This window comes from Rana temporaria, chromosome 13, assembly GCF_905171775.1.
Source record: "Rana temporaria chromosome 13, aRanTem1.1, whole genome shotgun sequence".
NCBI lineage: Eukaryota > Metazoa > Chordata > Amphibia > Anura > Ranidae > Rana > Rana temporaria.
This window is the reverse complement of record NC_053501.1, coordinates 64,617,585-64,645,315: the sequence shown is the minus strand read 5'-3', so window position 1 is coordinate 64,645,315 and position 27,731 is coordinate 64,617,585. Positions and strand designations below refer to the sequence as shown.

Genomic DNA, 27,731 nt, shown 5'->3' with positions numbered 1-27,731 from the left:
GTGTGAAAGGGGCATTACTTTTACTTTCTCCTGACTAACTGTTGTATTTTTACTAAACAATAACTTGTTGGGTCTGGAAGCTGTCAGAACTTGTGGAATGACATTTTAATACAGCGTCCCAGATCATGTTTTTAGACCTAATAATGAAAATACTGTTTTTCCTGTAGGATGTGGTCTTAACTATCACAAACGATGTGCTTTCAAGATACCAAACAACTGCACTGGGGTGCGGAAACGACGGTTATCAAATGTGTCGCTGACCGGGTTATCAAGCATACGCACTGTGTCTTCTGAGGCAGTCTCCTGCACCTTGGATGAGCCGCTGCTGGTAAGTAAGGCCTGAGATGCTTGGACTTTGCTGGTAAAAACATGCCTGTTGTAGAATGTGCAGCGCTGACACATTTTATACAGTTCTGAATACTGTTTAAAATGCCTAAATGGAAAATGTTCGCTGCTCCCAAATTTTATTACCTCCAGATTTCATTTGTTGAATCAGATGCTGGTGAAATGTTGGTTTTGTGCTGTGATCAACTTTCATGGTATGAGCACCATTTGCCTGAATCGGCAGGTTCCAGTCTGCCATTATTGGCAGTAGCAAGATGTTCCTGGTGCTGGTAACCTTGCTGGGGACCCTCCATGTCCCTACACAGTTTTCAAGCATATAAAGGTGATCACTCACTTTCCATTTTGCCTGTATCAACCAAGACAACCACTGATTGAGGCTTCCCTTGTCTGATGTCTAATGGTTGCCAGCCATGCTTGCACCTACTAAATAATTAGTATGGTCCTTGGAGAGAACCATTTCCACTTCCAGCACAAGTTGGCAGTTTTGGTTGGCACAAACATAAAGGGAGGTGTGAATTCCTTTAATTTTCCTGTTGCTTTAAAAAATATATTTCCAATACACTATGTGAAGAAAAAACAAAAGTGCATATAGTATATAAAGTAATGGCATGGTATTAAGGAGGAATTAAAAAATAAAACTAATGCAGCCATTACACCTAAGAATTGGTAAGCTGCAATGTCACTTTAAAGTGGTAGTAAACCCTTGTCTGAGCTTTCAGAATGCGGGGGGGGTGGGTGCTAAAGTTGCACTCTGTAGATCTCAGCAAGTAGAGCTCTGTGAGCTGATTCGCGGTAAGGGATACTCCCCCCCCCCCCCCCCTTCACACAGGAACAGAGCTGGGGCTGTCAAACACAGGCTGTGTGCTGGAGGATTACTCCCTTGTCACCTTTTTACATCTTGGTGTCGGGAAAATTTTGTCAGAAGTGATTCATAAAGATAAAAGAGGAACAAAACAACAGACTCCAATGACAGTGCTCTGGCATTTTTATATGTCTGAGGTTTACAACCACTTTAAGTTTTCAAAATGCCAGTACTTAAAGAGGGAGTTCACCCTAACATTTTTTACCCGTAGATGGATGCTCATTTAGTCTAGGGGAATCGGCTAGTTGTTTTAAAATCCGAGCATTACTTACCGTTGTAGAGAGCGATCTTCTCCGCCGCTTCCGGGTATGGGTCTTCGGGAGCGGGCGTTCCTTCTTGATTGACAGTTTTCTGGCGGTCGCATCCATCGCGCCACGAGTAGCCGAAAGAAGCCGAACGTCGGTGCGGTTCTATACTGCGCCTGCGCACCGACGTTCGGCTTCTTTCGGAAAATCGTGACGTGATGGATGCGACCGTCGGAAGCCTCTCGGAAGACTGTCAATCAAAATAGGAACGCCCGCTCCCGCAGCCCATACCCGGAAGCGGCGGAGAAGATGCATCTCTAAAACGGTAAGTACAGCTTTGATTAAAAAAAAACTAGCCGATTCCCCTAGACAAAATGAGCAGGAATCGAAGGCTAAAAAATGTTATGTACGGGTGAACCTCCGCTTTAAAGGGGATGTAAAGGTTCATTTTTACATTCTAAATAGGTTCCCTATAAGCTTGTGCATTGTTGGTTCACTTACCTTTTCCTTCGATTTCCCTTCTAAATGTTTTTTTTTCTTTGTTTGAATTTCTCACTTCCTGTTTCTCCTCAGTAAGCTGGCCCCCATCATCCGAGCCGTTCTGGCTCGGGGTTAGACAGTGTTCTCGCCCCTTGGCACACTACATCCCTGCGGGGAAATGCTGTGAACACAGCGTCTCCCCGCAGGGATGTAGTCCCAAGAGAGGGGGTGAGCACACTGACTAACCCCCAGCCAGAATGGCTCGGATGATGGGGGCCAGCTTACTGAGGAGAAACAGGAAGTGAGAAATTCAGACAAAGAAAAAAAACATTTAGAAGGGAAATCGAAGGAAAAGGTAAGTGAACCAACAATGCACAAGCTTGAACCTATTTAGAAAATAAAAAACAAACCTTTACATCCCCTTTAAGGCTAGTTCACATAGAGTGTTTGTTATGACATAACTTGCACCAGTTGCTAAGGGATTTGCTTAATAATGTGCACTTGTATGTCGTCATTGCCTGTTGGTCAGACCTAGTCAAGGGATGAATACCCTTTGTGCAGATCAAGTATGAGGCATAGCAGTCCAGTATACACCGATCAGCCATAACTTTGACCACTGACAGATTAAGTGAATAATGATTATTTAGTTAAAATGGTATCTAAAAAACAGTGGCATATATTAAGCAGCAAGTATACATGTTGTTCCTGAAGTCCATATGCTGAAATCGGGGAAAAATGGGCATTGCAGTTTGTTGTGTATGGGGCTGCATATCTGCATACCAGTTGGTGTGCTGGTCCCACGCTATCCCATGTCCGCAGCCAAAAGTGCCTACAATGGGCAGCATCAGAACTGGACCACGGAGCAATGGAAGGAGGTGGCCTGGTCTGATGAACTACATTTTGTTTTACATCATGTGGATGGTCGGGTGTAAGCGTTGCTTACCTGGGGAAGAGATGGTATCAGGATGCAGTACAGGATAGCAAGCCAGGGGATGCAGTGTGATGCTTTTGGACAACGTTCTTCTGAGAGACCTTGGATTCTGCTATTCATGTTACTTGACACTTACCACCTACCTAAACATTGTAGCTGACCATACTACAAAAATGGTTTAAGATGGGTTTGAGGAACACAACAACAAATTTGAGATGTTGATTTGACCTCCAAATTTTCCAGCTGTCCATCCCATCGAGCCTCTGTGTGATGTGCTGGAAAGACGAGTCTGATCCATGGAGGCCCCAAATCACAATTTACAGGACTAAAAGGATCTTTTACTGATGGCTTGGCGCCAGATACCACAGCTTACCTTCCAGGTCTAGTGGCATCCATTCCTCAATGGGTCAGATCTGTTTTGGTGGCAAAAGGGGGGCCTACTCAATATAAGGTGGGTGGGGTCATATAGTTATGGCTGATCGTTGTATAGTCCTAGTACAGGGATAAATGATTCAATGTGCAGTCATAGTATGGTTTTAGTAGTCCAGTATGCAGGCAAAGTACAGAGGTAATGGTCTAATGTACAGACGTAGTACATGAATAATGGTTTAGTATGTAGCCAAAGTTTGGTCACGTGATTAGACCTCGTAGAGCCACAATGGTGCAGTGATCAGACCTTGTAGAGGGGACAATGGTGCCGTGATCAGATCTTGTAGAGGCACAATGGTGCAGTGATCAGACCTTGTAGAGGGACAATGGTGCAGTGATTAGACCTCGTGGAGGGACAATGGTGCAGTGATCAGACCTCCTGGAGAGAGGCACAATGGTGCCGTGATCAGACCTCGTAGAGGCACAATGGTGCCGTGATCAGACCTCGTAGAGGCACAATGGTGCAGTGATCAGACCTTGTGGAGGGACAATGGTGCAGTGATCAGACCTTGTGGAGGGACAATGGTGCAGTGATCAGACCCTGTAGAGACGCAATGGTGCCATGATCGGACCTCCTGGAGAGAGGCACAATGGTGCCGTGATCAGACCTTGTAGAGGGACAATGGTGCCGTGATCAGACCTCGTGGAGGGACAATGGTGCAGTGATCAGATCTTGTAGAGGGACAATGGTGCAGTGATATCAGACCTTGTAGAGGGACAATGATCAGACCTTGTAGAGGGACAATGGTGCAGTGATCAGACCTTGTAGAGGCACAATGGTGCAGTGATCAGACCTTGTAGAGGGACAATGGTGCAGTGATCAGACCTTGTAGAGGGACAATGGTGCAGTGATATCAGACCTTGTAGAGGGACAATGATCAGACCTTGTAGAGGGACAATGGTGCAGTGATCAGACCTTGTAGAGGCACAATGGTGCAGTGATCAGACCTTGTAGAGGGACAATGGTGCAGTGATCAGACCTTGTAGAGGGACAATGGTGCAGTGATCAGACCTTGTAGAGGGACAATGGTGCAGTGATCAGACCTTGTAGAGGGGACAATGGTGCCGTGATCAGACCTTGTAGAGGGGACAATGGTGCAGTGATCAGACCCTGTAGAGGGACAATGGTGCAGTGATCAGACCTTGTAGAGGGACAATGGTGCAGTGATCAGACCTTGTAGAGGGACAATGGTGCAGTTTTCAGACTTCGTAGAGGGACAATGGTGCAGTGATCAGACCTTGTAGAGGGACTATGGTGCAGTGATCAGACCTTGTAGAGGGACAATGGTGCAGTGATCAGACCTCGTGGAGGGACAATGATCAGACCTTGTAGAGGGGACAATGGTGCAGTGATCAGACCTTGTGGAGGGACAATGGTGCAGTGATCAGACCTCCTGGAGAGAGGCTTGCAGTCATAGTGAAGTTGTAGGGGGGGTCCGTTCTGCATCCGTGTCAAGTCTTCGAATAGTGATTCTTAGTACTGGCTACATAGTAAGAGTGAGCTGAAAAGATTGCTTTGATTGTACAGTGATGTCCTTGGTCCCAGTAAATGGATTTGCACGTGACAGACAAGTGACATCACTGAGGCATTTATTCAGACCTTTAAATGGCGTTTATAGATGGCAGGTTGGTGTTGGTTTTCTCTATTGCGTGCATGCCCTACGTTGGTCAGTCATTGTCATATCAATACATCGTCTTGTCCTTTCTATCATTCCTCTGTTCTGTCTGTCAACCTAACCAGCCTTTTCATTTTTATTTCTTTTTTGTTTACTTTTTTATTTTAACATTGGGCTTTCTTCTTTCCCTCTGATGCTGCCTCCTTCTTCCTCTGTCAGTCTCCTGTCAGTCCCAGCTATGAGGTATGTGATGTCTTTGAATCTTCTTTCCCAGCTCATCATCCTTCCATATGTCTGATGCCACATCATGGGAGTCATAATCTAGCTGGTTAGTGCACTTTCACATAAGGTCTGCTATAGAGCTTAGGGAGTGTGGGGGAGGTCTGTCATGTGCGCGTGTGTCTATTGGGTCACTGTAATTGTTGTTTGAAGTTTCTGAATTTGCATTGCAACTACAATCAGTGTGGGTCTGATAATTAAAAGCTATTAGTAAATAGTTATTTACCTTTGTCCATTTGAATGTTATTATGTAATTCTGCATGATTCTGGCTAAATTTTTTGCTTAGAATAAAGATCACAATTCTCTCCCGATTTTCACGGCATAACATCTTTCACATCATACAAAAAATATTGGGCTAACTTTACTGTTTCGTTTCTTTTTTATTCATTAAAGTTTCCTTTTTCCAAAATTGCATTTGAAAGACTGCTGCTCATATACAGTGTGACATAAAATATTGCAACAACTGCCATTTTATTCTCTCGGGCCTCTGATAAAAAAAAAGATATATAATGTTTGGGGGTTCCAAGTAATTTTCTAGCAAAAAATACTGATTTTAACTTGTAAGCAACAAGTGTCAGAAAAAGGTTTAGTCTTCAAGTTGTTAAACTGACCTCCTTTACAGACTGAAGTTCATCCCTTTGATCTAAAAGAACTAAATGTTACAATGTTTTAGCCAGATTCAGAGAGATTGGCGTATCTTTTGGCCGGTGTAGCGCATCCTATTTGCACTACGCCTACGTAACATAGTGAGGCAAGGCCAGTATTCACAAAGCACTTGCTCCGTAAGTTACGTTGGCGTAGCGAAAATGGGCCGGCGTAACCCAGCCTAATTCAAAGTAGGCAGGTAGTGGGCGTGCTACATTTAAATTAACTGTGACCCCATGTAAATGAAGGGCCGTTTGTACGGCACATGTGTGCGCATGCTCAGAATCATGTTGCAAATACTCCCTACGATACGACGGCTCAATGCGTACGACGTGAACTTAACTTACGCCCAGCCCCATTCACGCACAACTTGCGTAAACGACGTAAAATCCGACGGCACTTCCGAAGTCCATACCTTTGCATGGGCTGCGCCATCTTTTTGGTGGTTTATCTTTATGCCGGAAAAACGCCTTACGTAAACGGCGTAGCTTACTGCGACGGGCGTATGTTCGTGAATCGGCGTATCTAGCTCATTTGCATATTCGACGCGTAAACCAACGGAAGCGCCCCTTGCGGCCAGCGTAAATATGCACCCAAGATACGACGGTGTAGGAGACTTGCGTCGATCGTATCTTGGCAAAATTCAGGCGTATCTCATTTTAAGAATGAGCGCATAGATACGACGGCGCACATTCGGACTTACAACGGCGTATCTACTGAATCCGGCCCTTTCTCTTTATCTCCACCTAAGATGTTGTTCTAAACTTGGCATGCTGCCTGGTTGTGTGTTTTTTTTTTTTTATTCATTTTTTTGACAGCTGTCAGCAGAGAACAGAGAACACCTCTGCACTGAATTGAGGAAATGCTGTTTTAAGATCGTGAGGGGAGGGGATGGAAACCGTTTCTTTAACGATTAATCGTGCAGCTCTATTATGTAGTGATTTGCAGCATAAGGCCCCTTTCACACATGAGGATCATTTGTTTCATCAGTTCAGTCACTTTTTTTTCAAAGAGAAATCAGATGGACTGTCATCAGTTTGTCGATGGATGAAAAACGGACAAACGTATGTGTGAAAGGGACTTCAGCCTTTAATGATTGTATCTAATCATTCAGAGTATGTGTGTTTCTGATGTTCATATTTAAAATAAAGTTGGTTGTGGACAAAGTGTTGGTTATCACTGTAGATATCAAACACTAATCGTCCGTTATAAAATCCTCTGCCATTGTAACTTCCAGGCACCCAAGTCTGCCTCATTGGTGCACAAGTTCCAGAAGTCCTGTTTCCTTTGCTTTTATTTCATAAATGTTGTCCAGTCTAAAATATTTTATGTGTAGAACTCCGTAGGCAGATGTGGTTTGAAAGAAATGTGTGCTTTGCACAGTGCATGGTTGTATTGTTTGGTTGAACTGTGTGATGATACGATTCTGTACATTGATTAATATCCGGCAAGTCAGTGAGTGGAGCAGGTTGTTCTCTGTGCACACAGAAGTCAACAATCCTGAGATCTCTGTATTACATATGGGTTTAGCCGAGGGCAATCTGCATGCAAATGTTAAAAAAAAACTCACCAGTCATGGCGTTTTGGTATGTTAACACCTCCCAAGAACCAGTCAACTGTTTTCATCAGGGTTAAAGGGATTGTAAAGGTAAATTTTTTTTCCTAAATAGCTTCCTTTACCTTAGTGCAGTCCTCCTTCACTTACCTCATCCTTCCATTTTGCTTTTAATTGTCCTTATTTCTTCTGAGAAATCCTCACTTCCTGTTCTTCTGTCTGTAACTCCACACAGTATTGCAAGGCTTTCTCCCTGGTGTGGAGTGTCGTGCTCGCCCTCTCCCCTGAGGGGGGAGGGGGCGAGCCGCAGAGTCAAGACGATATCTACGTTGCAGATAGAGAAATGAGCTGTGTGTAAGTGGGCGTTCTAACTCTCCTGCAGTCCAAGGGAGTGGGCGAGCACGACACTCCACACCAAGGAGAAAGCCTTACATTACTGTGTGGAGTCAGGCCCCTTTCACACTGGGGCGAGATGTGCGGTGGCTATTTTTAGTGGCGCTATACCGTCTGAGTTGCCGCGGAATTGCAGCGGTATTCGGCCACTAGCGGTGCGGTATTGACCCCCGCTAACGACCGAAAAACGGTTAATACCGCCCGCAATGCGCCTCTGCAGAGGCGCATTACGAGCGGTATTACGGTGGTTTACCATTGCTTTCAGTGGAAAGGAGCGGTACACACCGTGCTCCAACGATGCTGCTGGCAGGACTTTTGGAGCGGTCCCCACAGCGCATCGCCTCAGTGTGAAAGCCCTCAGGCTTTCACACTGAGACTGCAGGGCAGGAGTTTTTCAGGCGTTATTTAGCCGCTATTTTTAGCACTAAACTGTGTGAAAGGGGTCTTACAGACAGAAGAACAGGAAGTGAGGATTTCTCAGAAGAAATAAGGACATTTAAAAGCAAAATGGAAGGATGAGGTAAGTGAAGGAGGACTGCACTAAGGTAAAAATGGTACCTTTTCAACCCCTTGAAGAATACGAAGACAGGGTGCTGTGATGTTTTCAAGAAGCTATGTACAACACCCTCCCGCCTGCCAGGATCTGCCTACATTGCATAGAGAAACACGGAGTGCTGTCATTACTGGGTCTAAAATATGGTATGCAGTGAAATTTATTTATTTTTTTATAAAAGAAAAAAATGAATTGCCAGGTCGACGAGGGCAGAAAGGAGAAAATATTGAGGATAAAATAGATAAGGCTTCAGCTTCAAAATTACATTTTATAGTTTGCATACCCTGATAAGAAATGTTGGATATCATGAAATGTTGGCATTCATTTTGAAAATATGACTTATGCCAAAAAAAAGTATTTTATTTAACCGCTTAAGTAAATTTACTGCGGCAGGGCGGCCCTTGGGAGCAAATCACTTACCTGTTTGTGTTTCCTTGTTTCGGGTCTGGGTCTGAGACCCACTCCCACTGTGATTGGACACAGCGGGAGTCAATCAGCGGGTCTGGCGGACACAGTGTCCTTTTGACAGTGCATAATTGTGAAAATGAAGGAAAATTATAATTGGTTTTCCAAATTTTTTACAAATAAATATGTGAAAAGTGTGGGGTGCATTTGTATTCAGCCCCCTTTTACTCTGATACCCCTAACTAAAATCTAGTGGAACCAATTGCCTTCAGAAGTCATCTACCGTATTTATCGGCGTATAACACGCACCCTAACTTTAAGAGGGAAGTTTCAGGAAAAAAACTTTACACGGCCCCCTGCGTATAACACGCAGGCACTGTTTACCCTTTATTTTTAGGGTAAAAAAGTGAGTGTTATACGCCAATAAATACAGTAATTGGTAAATAGAGTCCACCTGTCTGTAATTTATTCTCAGTATAAATACAGCTGTTCCGTGAAGCCCTCAGAGGTTTGTTAGAGAACCTTAGTGAACAAACCGCATCATGAAGATCAAGGAACACACCAGGTCAGAGATAAAGCTGTGGAGAAGTTTAGCCTATAAAAAAATATCCCAAGCTTTGAACATCTCATGGAACACTGTTCAATCCATCTGAAAATGGAAAGAGTATGGCACAACTGCAAACTTACCAAGACATGGCGGTTCACCCAAACGGACAGGCCGGGGCAAGGAGAGCATTATTCAGAGAAGCAGCAAAGAGGCCCATGGTAACTCTGGAGGAGCTGCAGAGATCCACAGCTCAGGTGGGAGAATCTGTCCACAGGACAACTATTAGTCGTGCTCTCCACAAATCTGGCCTTTGTGGAAGAGTGGCAAAAAGCCATTGTTGAAAGAAAGCCATTTGCGAGAAGCCATGTGGGGGACACATCCAACACCTGGAAGAAGATGCTCTGGTCAGACGAGACTAAAAAATTTACTTTTTGGCCTAAAAGCAAAACGCTGTGTGGTGAAAAACTAACACTGCACATCACTCTGAACACTCCATCCCCACTCTGAAACTGAAAACCAATGCATGCCACACTTTTCAGATATTTATTTGTAAAACAAAAAAGAGAAAAAACATTTCAAATTTTTCTTCCACTTCACAATTATTTGCCAATTTGTGTTAGTCCATCACATAAAAACCCAATAAAATACATTTACGTTTTTGGTTGGAACATAACAAAATGTGTAAAATGTCAAGGGGTATGAATACTTTTGCAAGGCACTGTAACAATTTTTTGTCATGATCAGACATGTTTTCAATATTGATGCCAAAATGTCATGATTTCTACCAGGGTATGCAAACTTTTAAACACAACTGTATTGTATATTTCCTGTGCAGTTTTTTTTGTGAGCAATGTTTTCTTTCTATAGAGCACTATGAAGATGTGCCAACATTATTTATAATGAACTCGCAATGTGCACATCTTCATAGATTATCTATGACATCTAATGCAATATAATGGTAAAAAAAACCAAAAAACCTCAAAGTGATTGTAAAGTCTGTTACCTCTTCTGTGCAGTGGTTTTGCACCGGGCAGCCCAGATCCTCTTCTTCTGAGGTTCCTTGTTGGTGCTCCTGGTCCCTCCCTCCTGTAGAGGGCCCCTACAGCAAGCAGCTTCCTATGGGGGCATGAGTAATGGTGTTGGGCTGTCAAGTAACAAACAAGTGGTCAAATTAAAAATTCCAATATGTATATAAATGTGTAACTATAAAAGTACACTAATAGATTCCAAATAATGTAATGATGCACATAAGAAATATATAAGTTCAACAACAAATTCTCAATGGGTAGGTAAGCAATAACAATGTGCTAAGTGACCATAATAAAAGTGCCAATACCATACATGTGCAGTGATATAAACTAAAAATAAGTCAAAGTGGAGACGAAGCTGTGTCTGATAAGGTAGAGTGAAGGATGAACTAGCTTTTCCAAACCGTAAATCGAGTGACTGGTGTCTTATAGTTGCTGTGAAACCTCAGTGCTCTCAAGCCTCTCACCTTACTGCTGTAAGGTAACAGTTTTAAGTAAATGGGTCTCTCTAGGGGTCCATGTATCATCCTCTGTGATTATCCTGGGGATCCTGCCCCTTCTCCGTAATGGTGGTATATATCGGGCAGGATCATCACAGAGGAGGTTTTTCCGATTACAGACGTCTACAGGCCGAGCTCACCACTGAAAAGATCCCTGGAGGTAGGCGGTGATACAAGTACCCCTAGAGAGACCAATTTATTTAACCACTTAAGACCATTATGCAGGTTAAGGACCTTGCCCCTTTTTGCGATTCCGCACTGCGTCAATTTAACTGACAATTGCGCGGTCGTGCGATGTGGCTCCCAAACAAAATTGGTTTCCTTTTTTTCCCACAAATAGAGATTTCTTTTAGTGGCATTTGATCACCTCTGCGGTTTTTATTTTTTGCGCTATAAACAAAAATAGAGCGAATATTTTTTACTTTTTGCTATAATAAATATCCCCAAAAAATATATATAAAAATAAATAAAATTTCTTCCTCAGTTTAGGCCCGATACGTATTCTACTTATTTTTGGTAAAAAAAATTATTGATCGATTTGCCCAAAAATTATAGCGTTTACAAAATAGGGGATAGTTTTATGGCATTTTTATTCATTTGTTTTTTTACTAGTAATATCGGCGATCAGCGTTTTTTTTTTTCCTGACTGCGATATTATATCGGACACCTTTGACACATTTTTGGGAACATTATCATTTTCACAGTGAAAAGTGCTATAAAAATGCACTGATTACTGTGAAAACGACAGTGAAGGGGTTAACCACTAGGTGGCGCTAAGGTGTTTAGTGTGCTCTAAGAGAGTGATTCTTACTGTAGGGCGGGGGTGGCTGTAGGTGTGACGTCACTGATCGTCGCTCCCTATATCAGGGAACAGACGATCAGTGTCGGTGCCACAGAGAAGAACGGGGAAGGTGTGTCTACACTCGCCTCTCCCCGTTCTTCAGCTCCTGTGACCGATCGCGGGACACCAGCGGCGATCGGGTCCGCGGTCACAGAGCTTTGGACCGGGTCGTGCGCGCCCCCCACGGCCGGGCTCTTAAAGGCAACGTACAGGTATGTGCCTGTGCCCAGCTGTGCCATTCTGCCGACGTATATGTGCAGGAGGCGGTCCTTAAGTGGTTAATGCTGTTCCCTTACAGCCGTAAGGTGAGAGGCTTGAGAGCACAGAGGTGTCACAGCAACTATAAGACACCAGTCAGCCGATTTATTGTTTGGGAGAGGTAGTTCATCTACCCCTTTACCTTATCAGACATAGCTTTGTCTGCACTTGGGCTTATTTTTACTTTATTTCAGTCCCTGCACATGTATGGTATTGCCACTGTTATTGTGGTCACTCTGCACATTGTTACTCTGTGTATGTGTGTATATATATATATATATATATATATATATATATATATATATATATATATATATATATATATATATATATATATATATATATATATATATATATATATATATATATATATATATATTTTTATGTCAGTTATGTCACACTAAAGTGTTGGCACGGCAGCATAACCTATTGACATTTGCAATGGTGACACTTGTGCCAAGCCACAGCGCCTTGTATCTATTTAGACACAGAGCCCCAGCCCTGCCCTCTCTCTCTCCTTATTGGCTAACTGACTTTGACAGCAGTGGGAGCCAATGACCGCACAGCTGTGCCTCAGCCAATCAGGAGGGACATTCCGGGGCGGCCGAGGCACTCATGGACATTGCTGAATAGAGAAGGGGGGCTGCTACACGCAGAAAGTTTTTTATTTTAATTCAAAGATTGCATGAAGATAAAAACCTTCTGCCTTTACAACCACTTTAACATGCTACAGTCCCTTGCTTTACATTAACCATTTCTGCAGCCAGATTCGCAATGCATTTCACACAGCTGCTTTTCATATACTTTAATTCCATGCCAACTCTTTTCTTAGTTTTCGCTTGTGTGGGCAAAGTTGCAATTTTCTCAGAAAGGGGAAAGGGTGATATTTCCACCATGAACACACTGGGCTGCATTTTTCAGATTTAAAATGCATCTGTAACCTCCCTGACCCACCACTAGACGTTAGAAGTGAGGACCATCCCCAGTACAGCTGAGGATACACATTTGGAATGTACGAAGGGTTTTCATTGGCTTTACTATTTTTTTCAAAAGATGAAGTAGCATGCTGCAGGCACTTTCAGGTTTTGGGACTCCAAGGCTTCCCTGCAACAACAGATAAGCTGAGTGATTGCAGTTAATCTGCACTTGGCGTTGTCTAGGTACAGATTTGTTTTGAACGCGTGGTCATCCTGAAAATGCGGATGCGTGTAATTACAGGGAATTGACTAGTGGGATTAGAGGGTGAACAGTAGTTAAAGTGAAACGTTTGCTTATTGTTTAATGCCTAAACAGGTGGAATAAATGAAGTTTTAATCCCTAGAGGTGACTGAGGACAAACGCAGGTTTTTCCAGAGTGTCCCGGATGCCCATAATATCAAAGCTTTGATTTTATTGTAAATTCAGATTTAGAGGAAATGTACGGAGAGGATAATTTAAGATGCCATGCTTACCTTTCCTTCTGAAAATTCTACTAATTGTACAGCACTTGAAACCGGATCTTTAGTCTTAAAGCGGATCTTCACCCCATATACAAAGTTCCCTCCTCCACTACACAAATAGTAGTGTTCATTTTATTTTAATGAAATCGCTCTGCCCCACGATGCATGTCACTCATTTAAGCAAATGACATGCACTGTTTTTGTTGTGCCTCCTGGAAAAAAACATGTCATGTATCCCAGGAGGCATAGTTCTTTATACATGAAGGAGGAAGGGGACTGTCCTAGGGTCACATCATTGGGAGGTCCACTGGCTGAACTCGGAAGAGCCAGCAGCTTCCCAATGATGTCACAAAACAAGATGGCGTGGGACCAAGCAGTGGCAGGAGACAAGAGGACCCCAGCGGGGCAGCGCTGGATCTGCTGGGTGGGTGAGTATGTGAATTTTGCAGGTAGGCAGGTGATTAAGGGGAAACAAATGGAGGGGGAGGGGTTGAAGATCCGCTTTAAAGTGGAAGTTGATCTTCAATAAACATCTTTCCAAAAAGCCCCTTATGTAATTTCATGCCTTCTGAATATACCAGTGCGCTGATACACCTATACCCTGCTGGCTTTTTTGCAGAGCACACTTTTAAATGTGTTACAGCCATGGAGCCAGCTTTATGTATTGGGCGCTCTTTTCTTCATTCTACTTTTGAAGGTTCTGTCAGACTTGCAACTGATCCTGTATAACCTCAGTCTCTTTGGCCCATACAGCACATTCTTTTGGCATGATGCACTTGTTCCACAAAGCAGATCACATACTCTGCAGACAGGTCACTGATAGGTTATCATGTCTGTGGGGTAGGCGACTGAGAGGACTTAACCTTTTAGTAATCAGCATCCACTAAAGGAATACACATACACAGCAGATTGGTCATCGATCAGTCAATGCACCTATACTGAAGCCTGGGCACCATTTGGGTAGTGTACATACTCTACTGATGTTAAAACTTTATAGAAAGCCCTCTGTACTGGAGGACCATATCACTGCTGGCATGGATACTAGAGGGTACAGGTGCACCGAATAGAAATTTTGGTGCCAAAATCCTCACCGTCAAACATGGAGGTGGACACATTATGCTTTGGGGATGTTTTTTCTGCACAGGACAAATTCACTGCATCAAGGAGACGATGGGTGGGGCCTTGTACCATCAAATCTTGGGTGAGAACCTCCTTCCCTCTGCCAGGGTATTGAAAATGGGTTGTGGATGGGTATTCCAACATGACAATGACCCAAAACCCATGGCAAAGGCATCAAATGAGTGGCTCAAGAAGAAGCACATTAAGGTCCTGGAGTGGCTTAGACAGTCTCCAGACCTTAATCCCTTAGAAAATGTGTAGAGGAAGCTGAAGGTTCGAGTTACCAAACGTCAGCCTGGAAACCTTAATGACTTGGAGAGGATCTGCAAAGCGGAATGGGACAAAATCCCTCCTGGGATGTGTGCAAATCTGGTGGCCAACTACAAGAAACATCTGACCCCTGTGATTGCCAACAAGGGTTTTGTCAATAAGTAATGTTGTAAGATGTTTTTAAATACTTATTTCACTCATTAAAATGCAAATCAATTTATAATTTTTTTTTGAAATGCGTCTTTCTGGATTTTTATGTTCTGTCTCTCACTGTTAAAATAAACCTACCATTAATATTATAGACTGATCATTTCTTAGACTGATCATTTCAAATCAGCAGGGGATCAAATACTTTTCCCTCTCACTGTATGTGAGGAATGCAAGCGATCGTTGAGATTTTTATATATATAATGTGTGTCAAAATTCGGTCTTGAATCCAATTTCTTTCTAGGTCAGTGACATAAATCACACATATCCTTACTTTGGTCTAACCGCTGCTACACTGTGGAATTTAACAGATATTGCACATCACCTTACAAAGCAACATTCCATTCTCTTATCAAAAACGTTCTGCTACAAGCAGGGAAGATATGCAATGGTTTTGTACAGAGCTGCCCCGAACCACTTCTTCTGGAGTTCCCCGCTGGTGCTCTCACCACCTTCTCTCTTAGCGCCTCCATAGCTAGCCGCTTGCTATGGGTGTCCTCTTCTGGGCATGCTTTGTGCCACACTGTGACCTATGACCCAGCCCCCTGCTCTCCCTCCTTTCAGGATTTGACATCAGCAGGAGTCAATGGCTCCCACTGCTGTGTCTGAGCATGTGAAGAGAGAGCACAACGCTGGATCGAGATGGAACTTGGGTAAGTATTTGAAGGGGAGGGGACTGAAAAGTTTGTTTACCAAATGCACAAAGAGAGAGAGTGACATTATATCCCATTCTTCTTTGCAAAATAGCTCAAGCTCTGTCAGATTGGCTGGAGAGTGTCTGTGAACAGCAATTTTCAAGTCTTGCCACATATTCTCAATTAGATTTAAAGGGTCACTAAAGGAAAAAAATTTTTTTGCTGAAATGACTGTTTACAGGGCATAGAGACATAATAGTTAACTGATTCCTTTTAAAAATTATTAAAAATTGATAAAAAAACAATCATATAATGTACCTGCAGTGTAGTTTCGTTTTTGCTGTTGTTTGCTGGTTCTCTGATGTACAGAGAGCCACTAGAGGGCAGTCAGCCAATAGAGATCAGTGATACTTTGTCTAAAACTCCTCAGCACCAATCCAGTTTCGTTTTACACACAATAATCACATTAGTGACCACCGTGAGAAATCTCCCAGCACTGTGGTTATCAGGAAACAGGCAACCAGGAAGTGTCCAAAACAGAGAGGATTTACAGCAACATGAAAGCAAAAACGAACAATGAGGACATGAAACCAGGACTGCAGCAAGGTAAAGGAAGCTATTTAGCTAAAAAAAAAAATTCCTTTAGTGACCCTTTAAGTCTAGACTTTGACTGGGCCATTCTAACACATGTCTGCTTTGATCTTTACCATCCTATTGTAGCTCTGGCTGTATGTTTAGGGTCATTGTCCTGCTGGAAGGTGAACCTCCGCCCCAGTCTCACGTCTATTGCAGACTCTAACAGGTTTTCTTCTAAGATTGTCCTGTATTTGGCTCTATTCATCTTCCCATCAACTCTGACCAGCTTCACTGTCCTTGCTGAAGAAAAGCATCCCCACAAAATGATGTTGCCACCGCCATGTTTCACGGTGGGGGTGGTGTGTTCAGGGTGATGTGCAGTTAGTTTTCTGCCACACATAGTGTTTTGCTTAAGTTCAATTTTGACCAAAGCACCTTCTACCACATGTTTGCTGTGTCCCCACATGGCTTTGTGCAAACTGCAAATGGGATGACTTATGACTTTCTTTCAACAATGGCTTTCTTCTTGCCACTCTTCCATAAAGGCCAGGTAGGTTGAGTGCATGAGTAATAGTTGTCCTGTGGATCTCTGCAGATCCTTCAGAGTTACCACGGGCCTCTTGGCTGCTTCTCTATCTAATGCTCTCCTAGCCCAGCTGGTCAGTTTAGGTTGACGACCATGTCTTGGTAGGTTTGCGGATGTGCCATACTCTTGCCGATTTCGGATGATGGATTAAACTGTGCTCCATGAGATGTTGAAAGCTTGAGATTTTTTTTTTATAACCTAACTCTGCCTTAAGCTTCTCCACAAGTTTATCCCTGACCTGTCTGGTGTATTTCTTGGCCTTTATGATGCTGTTTGTTCACTAAGGTTCTCTAACAAACCAGAGGACTTCACAGAACAGCTGTATTTATACTGAGATTACACACAGGTGGACTCTATTTACTAATTGGGTGACTTTGAATACAATTGGTTTCGCTAGATTTTTGTTTGGGGTGTCAGAGTAAAGGGGGCTAAATACAAATGCACACCACACTTTTCACATAATTTGTAAAAAAAAATTGAAAACCATTTATAATTTTCCTTCCACTTCACAATTATGTGCTGCTTTGTGTTTACTCTTTGGGTCTACTCTTACATAAAATCCCACTAACCTACATTTAAATTTTTTGGTTGTAACATGACAAAAATATGAAAATTTCAAGAGGTGTGAATACCGTATTTATCGGCGTACACCACGCACCTTTTTGCCCTTAAAATCAGGGCAAAATCGTGGGTGCGCGATGTACGCCGATACTCGCTTCCCGCGCTGTGTTTGAACGCCGCCGACATATACTGAGTGCAGTACACTCGGGTACACTCGGCCAGGCTCGGCTCGGCTCGGCTCGGCTCGGCTCCAGACGGTCACAGTCATCTCTATTACCGTCGGAGGACCAGGCGCGACGTTATGACGTCACGCCCGGTACCCGGAAGTAAACAAAGCCGCAATCGCAGCTGTCGGCATGTGATCGGTGATTCTTTTTTCACCGATTTCATGCTTGTAAGCCTGGAGGAAAGATGTGGAGTCTTATTGACCCCACATCTCTCCATAAAGAGGACCTGTCACACTGATTCCTATTACAAGGGATGTTTACATTCCTTGTAATAGTAATAAAAGTGATCAAACAATTTTTTTTTTTTAAAGTGTAAAAATAAATAACATTTTTTTTTTTTTCAAAACGCCCCTCTCGTTATCTCGCGCGAAGAAGCGAACACGCATGCAGGTCCCGCCCACATATGTAAACACTGTTCAAATCCCACATGTGAGGTATTGTTGCGTGCGTTAGAGCGTGTGCAACAATTCTAGCACTAGACCTACTCTGAAACTCAAATAGTAACCTGTAAAAAATGTTAAAGCGTCACCTATGGAGATTTTTAAGTACCAAAGTTTGGCGCCATTTCATGAATGTGCGCAATTTTAAAGTGTGACATGTTTGGTATCTATTTACTCGGCGTAACATAATCTTTCACATTATACAAAAAATTGGGCTAACTTTACTGTTTTGTTATTTTTTAATTCATGAAACCTTTTTTTTTCCCCAAAAAAAGGCGTTTGAAAAATTATTGCGCAAATACCATGCGAGAAAAAAAGTTGCAATGACTGACATTTTATTCCCTAGGGTGTCTGCTTAAAAAAAAATATATAATGTTTGGGGGTTCTGATTAAATTTCTAGCAAAAAAATTGTGATGTTTACATGAAGGAGAGAAGTGCCAAAATTAACCCGGTGGGCAAGTGGTTAATTTTGGGATAAGGCTGTAACATAAGAAAATGTGGAAAAAGTGAAGCGCTGTGAATACTTTACGATGCACTGTATCTGTTGTATAATTGGGTTAAACACTGTAACAGAATGTCCCTGGCAGTTGTTTAATTCATTGACTTGCAGTTTAATGAATTTGTAGGTTTGCAGACATATGCAGTGATTATGTTCTGCATGTGCAGAGCCAGAGTTGCGTCCAGCTTTATGCATGAGGAGAGTCTGAGATTATTACAGGAGGCTTTGTGTGTATAGAAGGGGAGGTTAAGCTTGTTCCAGCATACATTGCTGTTTAGTTTGGCTCAGGTCTAGTTCCTGCTGCTGGCCGAGCTCCACACTTAACGATCGCACCTCACGCATCTCCACACCGCATCCTCTTTGTGTTTCCTGGCTGCACAAATGTCTCTTAATCCTGAGCTGTCATTGCTATGTGCAGGCTGATGAACCAGAAACCTTGCTGGACGGCTAAGCTACATTCCTCTTAACCCTTTGAACTTCAGCCGTTTTAGAGGCAGTTAACAGGTGATGGAAAGCACATCTCCAGATGTGAAGCTCAGCAGCTCAGACATGGGCTGTTAGGAACTTCACTTGGAATGGTTTACACTTTAACTCTAGTTTCCCGCTTTCTTGTTGTTGATTAATAAAGGCTTTATCATTTCTCTCTGGAAGTGAATGGGTTATGGCACCTCTCACTGAGCTCCCCATCAGCTACAGTTTCCATCATGTAATCTGGTTTTAGCAATCATTTCCTGGAGCAATTCCAGCCAAAGCTCAGTCTGGAACAAAATCCTTTGGAAGTAGCCCACAGATCAGGCTTACGAGGCTGAAAGGCTGCAGGATCCTCTCCTTCACCCTGCAGAACCACCCAGAAAGTGCCAACTTATATTTTCCCATTGGTTTTATGGAGCATACTGATGATGAAGACTGAAATAAATATAAAGCGGTTTTAAAGTTTTTTCTTTAGGGGCTCCTTCACATCGGATGCATGGTCATGATTTTTCTGCATTTTCCAATACAAACATTAGAAAATCCATTGTGTTCAGTAGGTTGATTTTGCACCAATGCCTCTCTCAGCAGTGTTTTCTTTAAGGTGAACTTTTAGCCAATTGGTAGTAATTGTGCAAATGTAAATTTTATAAAAAATAATGTAATCTACCTCAGGGGTCTCCAACCCCCGGTCCGCGGCCCACTACCGGGCCGCAGCCTGTTTGTTGGTGGGCCGCGAAGCCTGCGCTATCTGAGGTGCGGCGGTGGCGGGCGAGCAGAGAGATCGCCGCCATCACTGCACTTCTGCCCACACAGCCCCGCCGCACTTCTGCCCCACACAGTTAGGGGTGAAGCAGGCTTACCCGCATCACCGCTGTTCAGCCCGCCCCCCCCCCCCCCCCCCGCGAGTAAAGCCAGGCAGCACTCGGACAACAGCGGCAGCGCTCGGCTGTGACATCCAGGGCACGGAGATCGAGAGGTAAGCTGTGGGGGGGGGGGGGGATCTGCATCTGGTAGCATGTGACTGGCAATCTGCATCTGGTGGCATGTGGCTGGCAATCTGCATTTGGTGGCATGTGGCTGGCACTCTGCATCTGGTGGCATGTGGCTGGCACTCTGCATCTGGTGGCATGTGGCTGGCACTCTGCATCTGGTGGCATGTGGCTGGCACTCTGCATCTGGTGGCATGTGGCTGGCAATCTGCATCTGGTGGCAGATTCTGCATTATGGTGAGTTTAACTATTTAATTTTATATTACAATATAATAATAAAAATAATGTGCTTCAATCATCCTGATTAACCATGGTGTTGTGATGATTGAAGTGCCATATTGGCCGCGAAAAACCGCATCATCGGGCCTTGGCACAATTTTCATCCACAATGCTGGTCCCCGGTGCCAAAAAGGTTGGGGACCACTGATCTACCTGACTAAGAAAAAAACACATTTGAGTGTTAGCAGGGTGCTTTAATGCATGCATAAGGACAGACTGTAGCTGCACAAGGACCATTTTAACAGTATTTTGCACACTTTACCTACAGTCCACAAATGATGCAACTTGTTTCCAAAGTAAGATCCCCCCCCCCCCCTGCTGCTTATCAAAGCCACTGAGATGTTTTTTTTTTGTGATAAAATTTAGTGATCACATAGGATCTAGTAGCCTGGTTCTTGAAAAATAGGTGGTGAGCCCAAAAAGGGTGTTTGAGTTTGTGTAGCTAGGCCTAAGGATGTTGTGTGTGGGAGTACTACTGTTTCATAGTTTTATCTAGAACACCTCTATTTATTTTTTCGTCAAAGCCCTAGGTGGACAATAATGGTGCTCATATAGAGTAGCCCAAGAGTGAGCACCTGTAGTATTCCAGTTGTTATCAAATTCAATAATGGTCCCCTATGAAGACACTAGTAACTGAGCGGTTATTCTTAGTTGTACTGTACAAGACACAGGATGGATCTAGTCCACGGGGTATATGCAGCTACCTTCAGATGATTGAACACTGGGAAAGAGGAAGTTGCAAAGACGTTTATATAAATCCTCCTCCTCTCAGCTAGCCTCAGTTTCTTGCAAAATGAAAGGGGATGTCTGGACAGCCGCACTCCAAAAATATTGCTTTTTACTGTAAAAATAGGATCACAGGATACATGCCACAGCAAACGGGATACAAGCTGACGCGTTTCACACTATAACTCTGTGCTTAATCATAGCTACTAGATCAGTAGCTATGATTAAGCACCAAGTTAGTGTGAAACGCGTCAGCTTGTATCCCGTTTGCTGTGGCATGTATCCTGTGATCCTATTTGTACAGTAAAAGGCAATATTTTTGGAGTGCGGCTGTCCAGACATCCCCTTTCATTTTGCTTTACTATATGCATTGCCAGCGCCTGTGGCTTCAGATCCGGTGAAGAGGTTCATCATTTGCATCTTCTACCTTCTACCCTATATACTCCACTGCCCACTTGTCCTGGTAAGGTTACACCTGTTGGCCTTTTTGGACTTCTTGACTTTCTAATCCCCAAAAATCTCCTATGTTTGCATCCATAGTGTAATTTACAGGGACTAGACACCTGGAGTTTTAAACTCAGCCTCCTCCCTTCTTCATGCTCTCCAACTTGTCGCATTTCCTGCAAAAATAGGTCGATCTTCTTGCTGCTGTTTAGCCGCTCCTTTCTCAGGGAGTCATTGCCCCAGTCTTGAACAAGGAATGCTGTTAGGGTTTTTAATAGGGTTGCACCGATACTAAGCATTTGCACAAGTACTCGTGGAAATGCTCAGATACCTAAAATCAATACCTTTTGCGGTGCAATTTGAGCCCATACAAATGTATGGATTGCATGGGTTGTTTCCGACGTGGTGAACATATTTAATGTCAAAAGCACCATAAGAAATATATTTACCTAGAAAAATGGTGATATGTTCAATGCTTATTTTACCTGCTGTACATCCAGGATGCGTATTTGGCTGTTCCCATTCCTCCTCCTCACCAACGCTATTTGTGTTTTGTTGTGGCCGCCAAGCATTACCAGTTTACACCCTTTCGTTTGGCCTGTCCTCAGTGCTTTCCTTGGTACTAACTCTGCTCCTCTCTGAGGATGGATGTTGGGGGTTACCTGTATGATATCCTTGTAAAGGATCAGTCCTCCAACAGACATTATAGGCTATAGAGACCAGTTTGGATCCTCAAACTTAGAATTTGTTCATTGAACCAAATCACCAATTGGAGTATAGAGACCTCGCGTTGGATATACCTCTGTCCAGGCAGAACCCTAAAATCAGACGCTGCTTTTGCTCTTCCCACTGACAATGTAAATTCGTTTTTTTTTTTCTTTAAACAAGTTGATACCAATTTCTATGTGGGTACCCACCATTTGGGCCCCCTTCTCCCTCTCCACAACCTCCTTAGACACGTCACGGGTTTCTGGAGGTTCTGGGACCATTCAGAAAGCTCAGTGTGTCTTGGCCATTCGCAGTGGGGAGCCAGCTGTGAGCCCCCAGGAAATCACAGTCTGCTTCCCACACTCAAGATGGCAGACCATGTGATGACAGTGAGCCGGATCCCTGGGCTGGTGAGTACTTATGTATTTTAAATTCAGCAGCTACGGTATTTGTAGCTGCTGACTTTGTATTTTTCTACAAATGGCTGGAGTTCCTCTTTAATATTACTAGGTGAATTTTCAGTCTTTGATGTCAATTCTGAGCATGAAGTATTAGAAGCTGCTCTCGAAGGCTAACTGGGAGTAGGAGGGGTTATATAGAACATGTCCCTGCAGACTTCTATTTTTTTTGTTATTTAAGTGCCGTTATCTGATGGTATATAACCCATGGTTAAAGACTAAAGATCCTATGTCCTGTACTTAAAAAAAAAAAAAAAGATTTTCCATTAAACTAAAAAAAGTCATATATATATATATATATTTTTTTCAATTTAAGGTGAGTTTAGTAATGGAGAAATATAAACGCTGCCTTGTATAGTTAGCTCAAAATTTAACATCAGAATTTCTCTAATAGATGATCTCTTGATGATAACAGGGCTGTAGATCTCTAATTAAAAAATGTGAGTTGGCTGTCATCTTCGAAATCCCCAAGACTGCTGTATTTTTTTATTTTTTTTTATATATATAACGGTCCACTGTTTAGGCACACAAACCATTTTCGGATCATTCCAATCACTGTGAAAAGAAGGGTCGGTCTTGTATAAAGATTTTCCATTGTATTCTTGCCCAATTACACTCATTTTCTTTTGTATTATTTCAAACCGTGCTCAAATATGTTGTATCACAAAAAAGTTGCCATTTCTGTTTGGCGTGTGCCTGTCTTCTCCTCTTATAGATGTCGTAGATGATTTGCACTACTACAACTCTCAATGTATTCCTATATGTGAGTGCCCACAGCAGATAACTCTACAGTTTAAACGGGTATACTCCTTTAAGGGCGTCTGTGATTTTATTTTTTCGTAATATACCTGTGGCAAACTCTGGTTGCTTCTCATAATACCAGTGTCAAAACAAAAGTACATAGGACCTAGCAGTTTTACAGATAGACTTTTACCAAATAGAGTTTGAACCAGGTGTGTGGAGATAGCAAACGGGTTGAAAAGAAAGCTTTTACACTATTGACTATTATATTTTGTATACTTGATGCATGTTGAACTTTTTTGTGTTTTTTTTTTTTTTTTACTTGTGTGAATGTCAAAATGTACGAAGCTTAACCAAATCCCATTCCGTGCACAGCAAAAATCACCATCAGAGCCTTTCATGCGGGAGAAGAGGACCAGTACCCAACCCTACGGTGGTCGCCCCATACAGTTGGACAAGATCCTACTTACCAAGGTCAAAGTGCCTCACACCTTTGTTGTCCACTCATACACTCGACCAACAGTATGCCAGTATTGCAAGAAATTGTTAAAGGGCCTTTTCCGGCAAGGACTACAATGCAAAGACTGCAAATTCAATTGCCACAAACGGTGTGCAACTAAAGTGCCTCCCAATTGCCTTGGGGAAGTTGCAATAAATGGAGGTAGGTTTTTCAAAGCTTTGTATTTTCATATATACATCATAGACGTTTAGGGCTAATGTGAGAATTGTAAGATTGGTCACCATAGCCCTGTTTATGTAATTATACTATGCTTTCTTTCCATATGTACATCACATGTTATTGTTGGTCCCCAACAGTTTGCCCTCTACTCATTACTAGGCTGTCCATCACAGACAGGAGTTCTGGTGGGATAACTAGATATTAGCGAGGATTCCTGTATATCTTATAATGGCAGTGGTACACTTTATAGCACATCTACATCTGTCCTCTAGTGATTATTGTAGGTGAGCATGTGTTATCATTGGTGAATTTACACTTAAGCCACAATCTGGGCTGTACAATTCCACTTGGCACCTTTCACACTGCTGCGACTTGAAGTTGCACAGATATGAATGGTTATCATTGGGAATCATGGGGTACAACTTGTCGCACAAGTGTGAAAGGGGCCTTGGTGGTTTAGCCTTTACGTAATTTTTTTAACTAAAGTTCACCTAAAACGTTTATGGGTTACTTTGGCCATTTTAGGGCTGTCACATTGTTGAAATGATTTTTCTTTATTGTACATTACAGGACATATAATGGTATTCAGAGAAGTAGAGTTGTGCTGACACTTTCAGGAGATTTGGACCCTGGCGATAAAAGCTGTAAGACCAGCATAACCCCTCCCAGTAGGCCTACGTTTTCTGCTAGTGACATTAGGATATAGATGTCTATTAAGACCTTAGGGCCCGTTTTGCAGGTTTTTGGATCAGCTTATCAGTGACATAACCTTGGTGGAAGGCCATACCTGTATGGCCAGTAGTAGTGTGCATTGGGCATGTAAAAGACATGGCTTTTTGCCTTGTCTATGTGTTGAGACCGCGCCGGAATAGCCGTCCAATACAATCCCACTGCTTCTGGTGTGAACCAGCCCTTAGGCAAACGTTCCTTCGTAGGTTAGGTGAAATCCAGGTTTCAGAGTCATAGGGAGTGCATTGCTTCAGCTGACGTGAGATTTGCATTATGAAAGGAAACCATATATTACAATCATCATATGGCACTGCAAAACAAAGAGCAAAGCCACCTATGTAAGTATAATTTGGGGGGGGGGGGGGGATTACTTCTCTTTTACACTGTTAGCTTGTATTAGCTTAACACTTTGGCACAATAAAATAAACTTTCCCCAGTAGACTAGTTGTTAAAATTCTGACTCTAGCACTTGCACTTTGCAACTTTTAATGCTGCTAGTTCCTGCTTTCTCAGTGCTTCTTCCCTAAACTTCTGATCTTTACAGGAAAGAGTTAACATGGAGTGCAGTCTGGGGACAGGAGCGGGAAGGAGGGATGAGCAGAGGAGTGTATTGCCAAGGCTGTGTGTTTTTATTGATGCTCACAATGTAGGGAGACACAAATCTAGTCCAATGCATGCAAGGGTGGCTTCATAGGACAATGCAAGAGAAAGGAGACAAAAGGAGAAACTTCGGGCTTTGGTCATGACAACCTAAACTGGAGCATTTGCAAGGATTAAAACATAAAGCAGCTGCATGTTCAATAAATGATTCATTGAGCTGCTGAAAATTAGCATTTAATATAACTTTAGCACATACTAAAATTATTTATCAAGCGGATCTTTTACTTTTTTTTATCATAAAGCTTTTCTTTTGAGCTAGAAATGTTGGCATAGATTGATGTCCTTCCTAAATTATCGTTACACTTTAAATGTAAAATATAGCAAGACTTATTTTCACTTTGAATGTTTCTGCATATGAAGACTTGCTGAGCCCCGGAGCAGATGATGTTTTAATGGAGGAGTTGAGTGACATTGAGAGTGACCCAGTCTGTTCGATGGATGACATTGATGAGCCTCTAACACCAGACAGTGGAAGTGGATGCCAGAGTGAGAACGGAGACATGCAGGACCCCGACCAAGATCAAGACACATCGGACCGTATGATCAGGTGTGCAAGCTCAGTAGATTGCTTTAAGAAAGGTCTGGATTCTTTCCTAAATGTACAGAATATAACTGAGTACTAAGATTTGTAGGTATAGTTGATCCAGGGTAAATCCGATTGCCTCTCGGGGGATCAGGAAGGAATTTTTTCCCCTGCTGTAGCAAATTGGATCATGCTCCACTGGGGTTTTTTGCCTTCCTCTGGATCAACTGTGGGTATGGAGTTGGGTGTATAGGATTTTACTGTGTTTTTTTATTTTGTTTTTTGTGGTTGAACTGGATGGACTTGTGTCTTTTTTCAACCTGACTAACTATGTAACTATGTAATCGTGGCATGTGGTGGTTTTAATTATGAGCTATAACACTACCAATAGTTGAAACAAAAATTTTAGGAATATCTAGCTTTTGCTCAGTAAAGTGTAAAGATTAACCACTTAAGGACCGCCTCCTGCACATATACGTCGGCAGAATGGCACGGCTGGGCACAAGCACATACAGGTACGTCCTCTTTAAGTGCCCAGCCGTGGGTCGCTCCCGCGACCCGGTCCGAAGCTCCGTGACCGCGGACCCGATCGCCGCTGGAGTCCCGCGATCAGTTCCCGGAGCTGAAGAACGGGGAGAGCTGTGTGTAAACACAGCTTCCCCATTCTTCACTGTGGCGCCGTCATCGATCATGTGTTCCCTTATATAGGGAACCACAATCAATGACGTCACACCTACAGCCACACCCCCAAACAGTTAAAAACACAGATGAGGTCATACATAACCCCTTCAGCGCCCCCTTGTGGTTAACTCCCAAACTGCAATTGCAATTTTCACAGTAAACAATGCATTTTAAATGCATTTTTTGCTGTGAAAATGACAATGGTCCCAAAAATGTGTCGAAATTGTCCGAAGTGTCCGCCATAATGTCGCAGTCACGAAAAAAATTGCTGATCGCCGCCATTAGTAGTAAAAAACATTTTTTTTTATAAAAATGCAATAAAACTATCCCCTATTTTGTAAACACTATAATTTTTGCGCAAACCAACCGATAAACACTTATTGCGTGTTTTTTTTTTTTTTTTTACCAAAAATAGGTAGAAGAATACGTATTGGCCTAAACTGAGGATTTTTTGTTATATATATATATATTTTTTTGGGGGATTTTTATTATAGCAAAAAGTAAAAAATATTGAATTTTTTTCAAAATTGTCGCTCTGTTTTTGTTTATAGCGCAAAAAATATAGCTGCCTAAAGGTCCGGGTCTTAAGTGGTTAAATGAGTTCTGTTCTAGAGTTCCTCCAAGTTCATGACTTGTGAAAATGAGCTAAGGAAAGATGATTTTTATTTATTCTGGTAATACATGGCTCATCTGAACCACTAGTGATAGTCATAACAACCATACTAGTTTAGACAGTGCATACAGTTTAAAGATTGAGAAATTTTCTTGCTAAAAAAGGACTTAAAGTCCAGGCAGCATTGAATCAGACACAATTGGGTGCTATATCTGGGACAGAATAAATCAGTAGGTGGTTGTAGGCTATATTGGCTCAAGAAAAGGTTAACAGTTTAACAAAGAAATGTATACTAATGCTTCTGCAATGTAATGTGGTCCTGAGAATAAAATATTGGCCCGTCTCAATGCAGATTTCCTGAAGCTGTCCAAGCTGGTACAGCAGTCTAATGTGCAGTGGAAGGAAATTTATTTTTAGCTAGTTGGACTATGGTTTAATTGGTTAAAAGACAGAAATTAAAAGTGCACCATAGCCTGGCATTTCCTGTCTAATGGGGTTTGTGACCATTTGACAACATCCAAACCTGGAGTTTGACTGTACATATAGTCAGGTCCATA

At 42.6% G+C, this 27,731-nt stretch overlaps 1 protein-coding gene across 2 annotated transcripts in view; it reads left to right on the top strand.

Annotated features, from left to right (window-relative positions):
* PRKD1 (protein kinase D1) overlaps window positions 1–27,731 on the top strand; it is a 184,601-nt gene that overhangs the window by 116,910 nt on the left and 39,960 nt on the right. For both annotated transcript variants that reach the window (XM_040333901.1, XM_040333902.1), the window contains exons 4-6: window positions 168–328; window positions 23,665–23,950; window positions 25,718–25,904. In XM_040333901.1, the coding sequence (XP_040189835.1) occupies window positions 168–328; window positions 23,665–23,950; window positions 25,718–25,904 (634 nt within the window). The remainder of the gene's footprint in view (window positions 1–167; window positions 329–23,664; window positions 23,951–25,717; window positions 25,905–27,731) is intronic.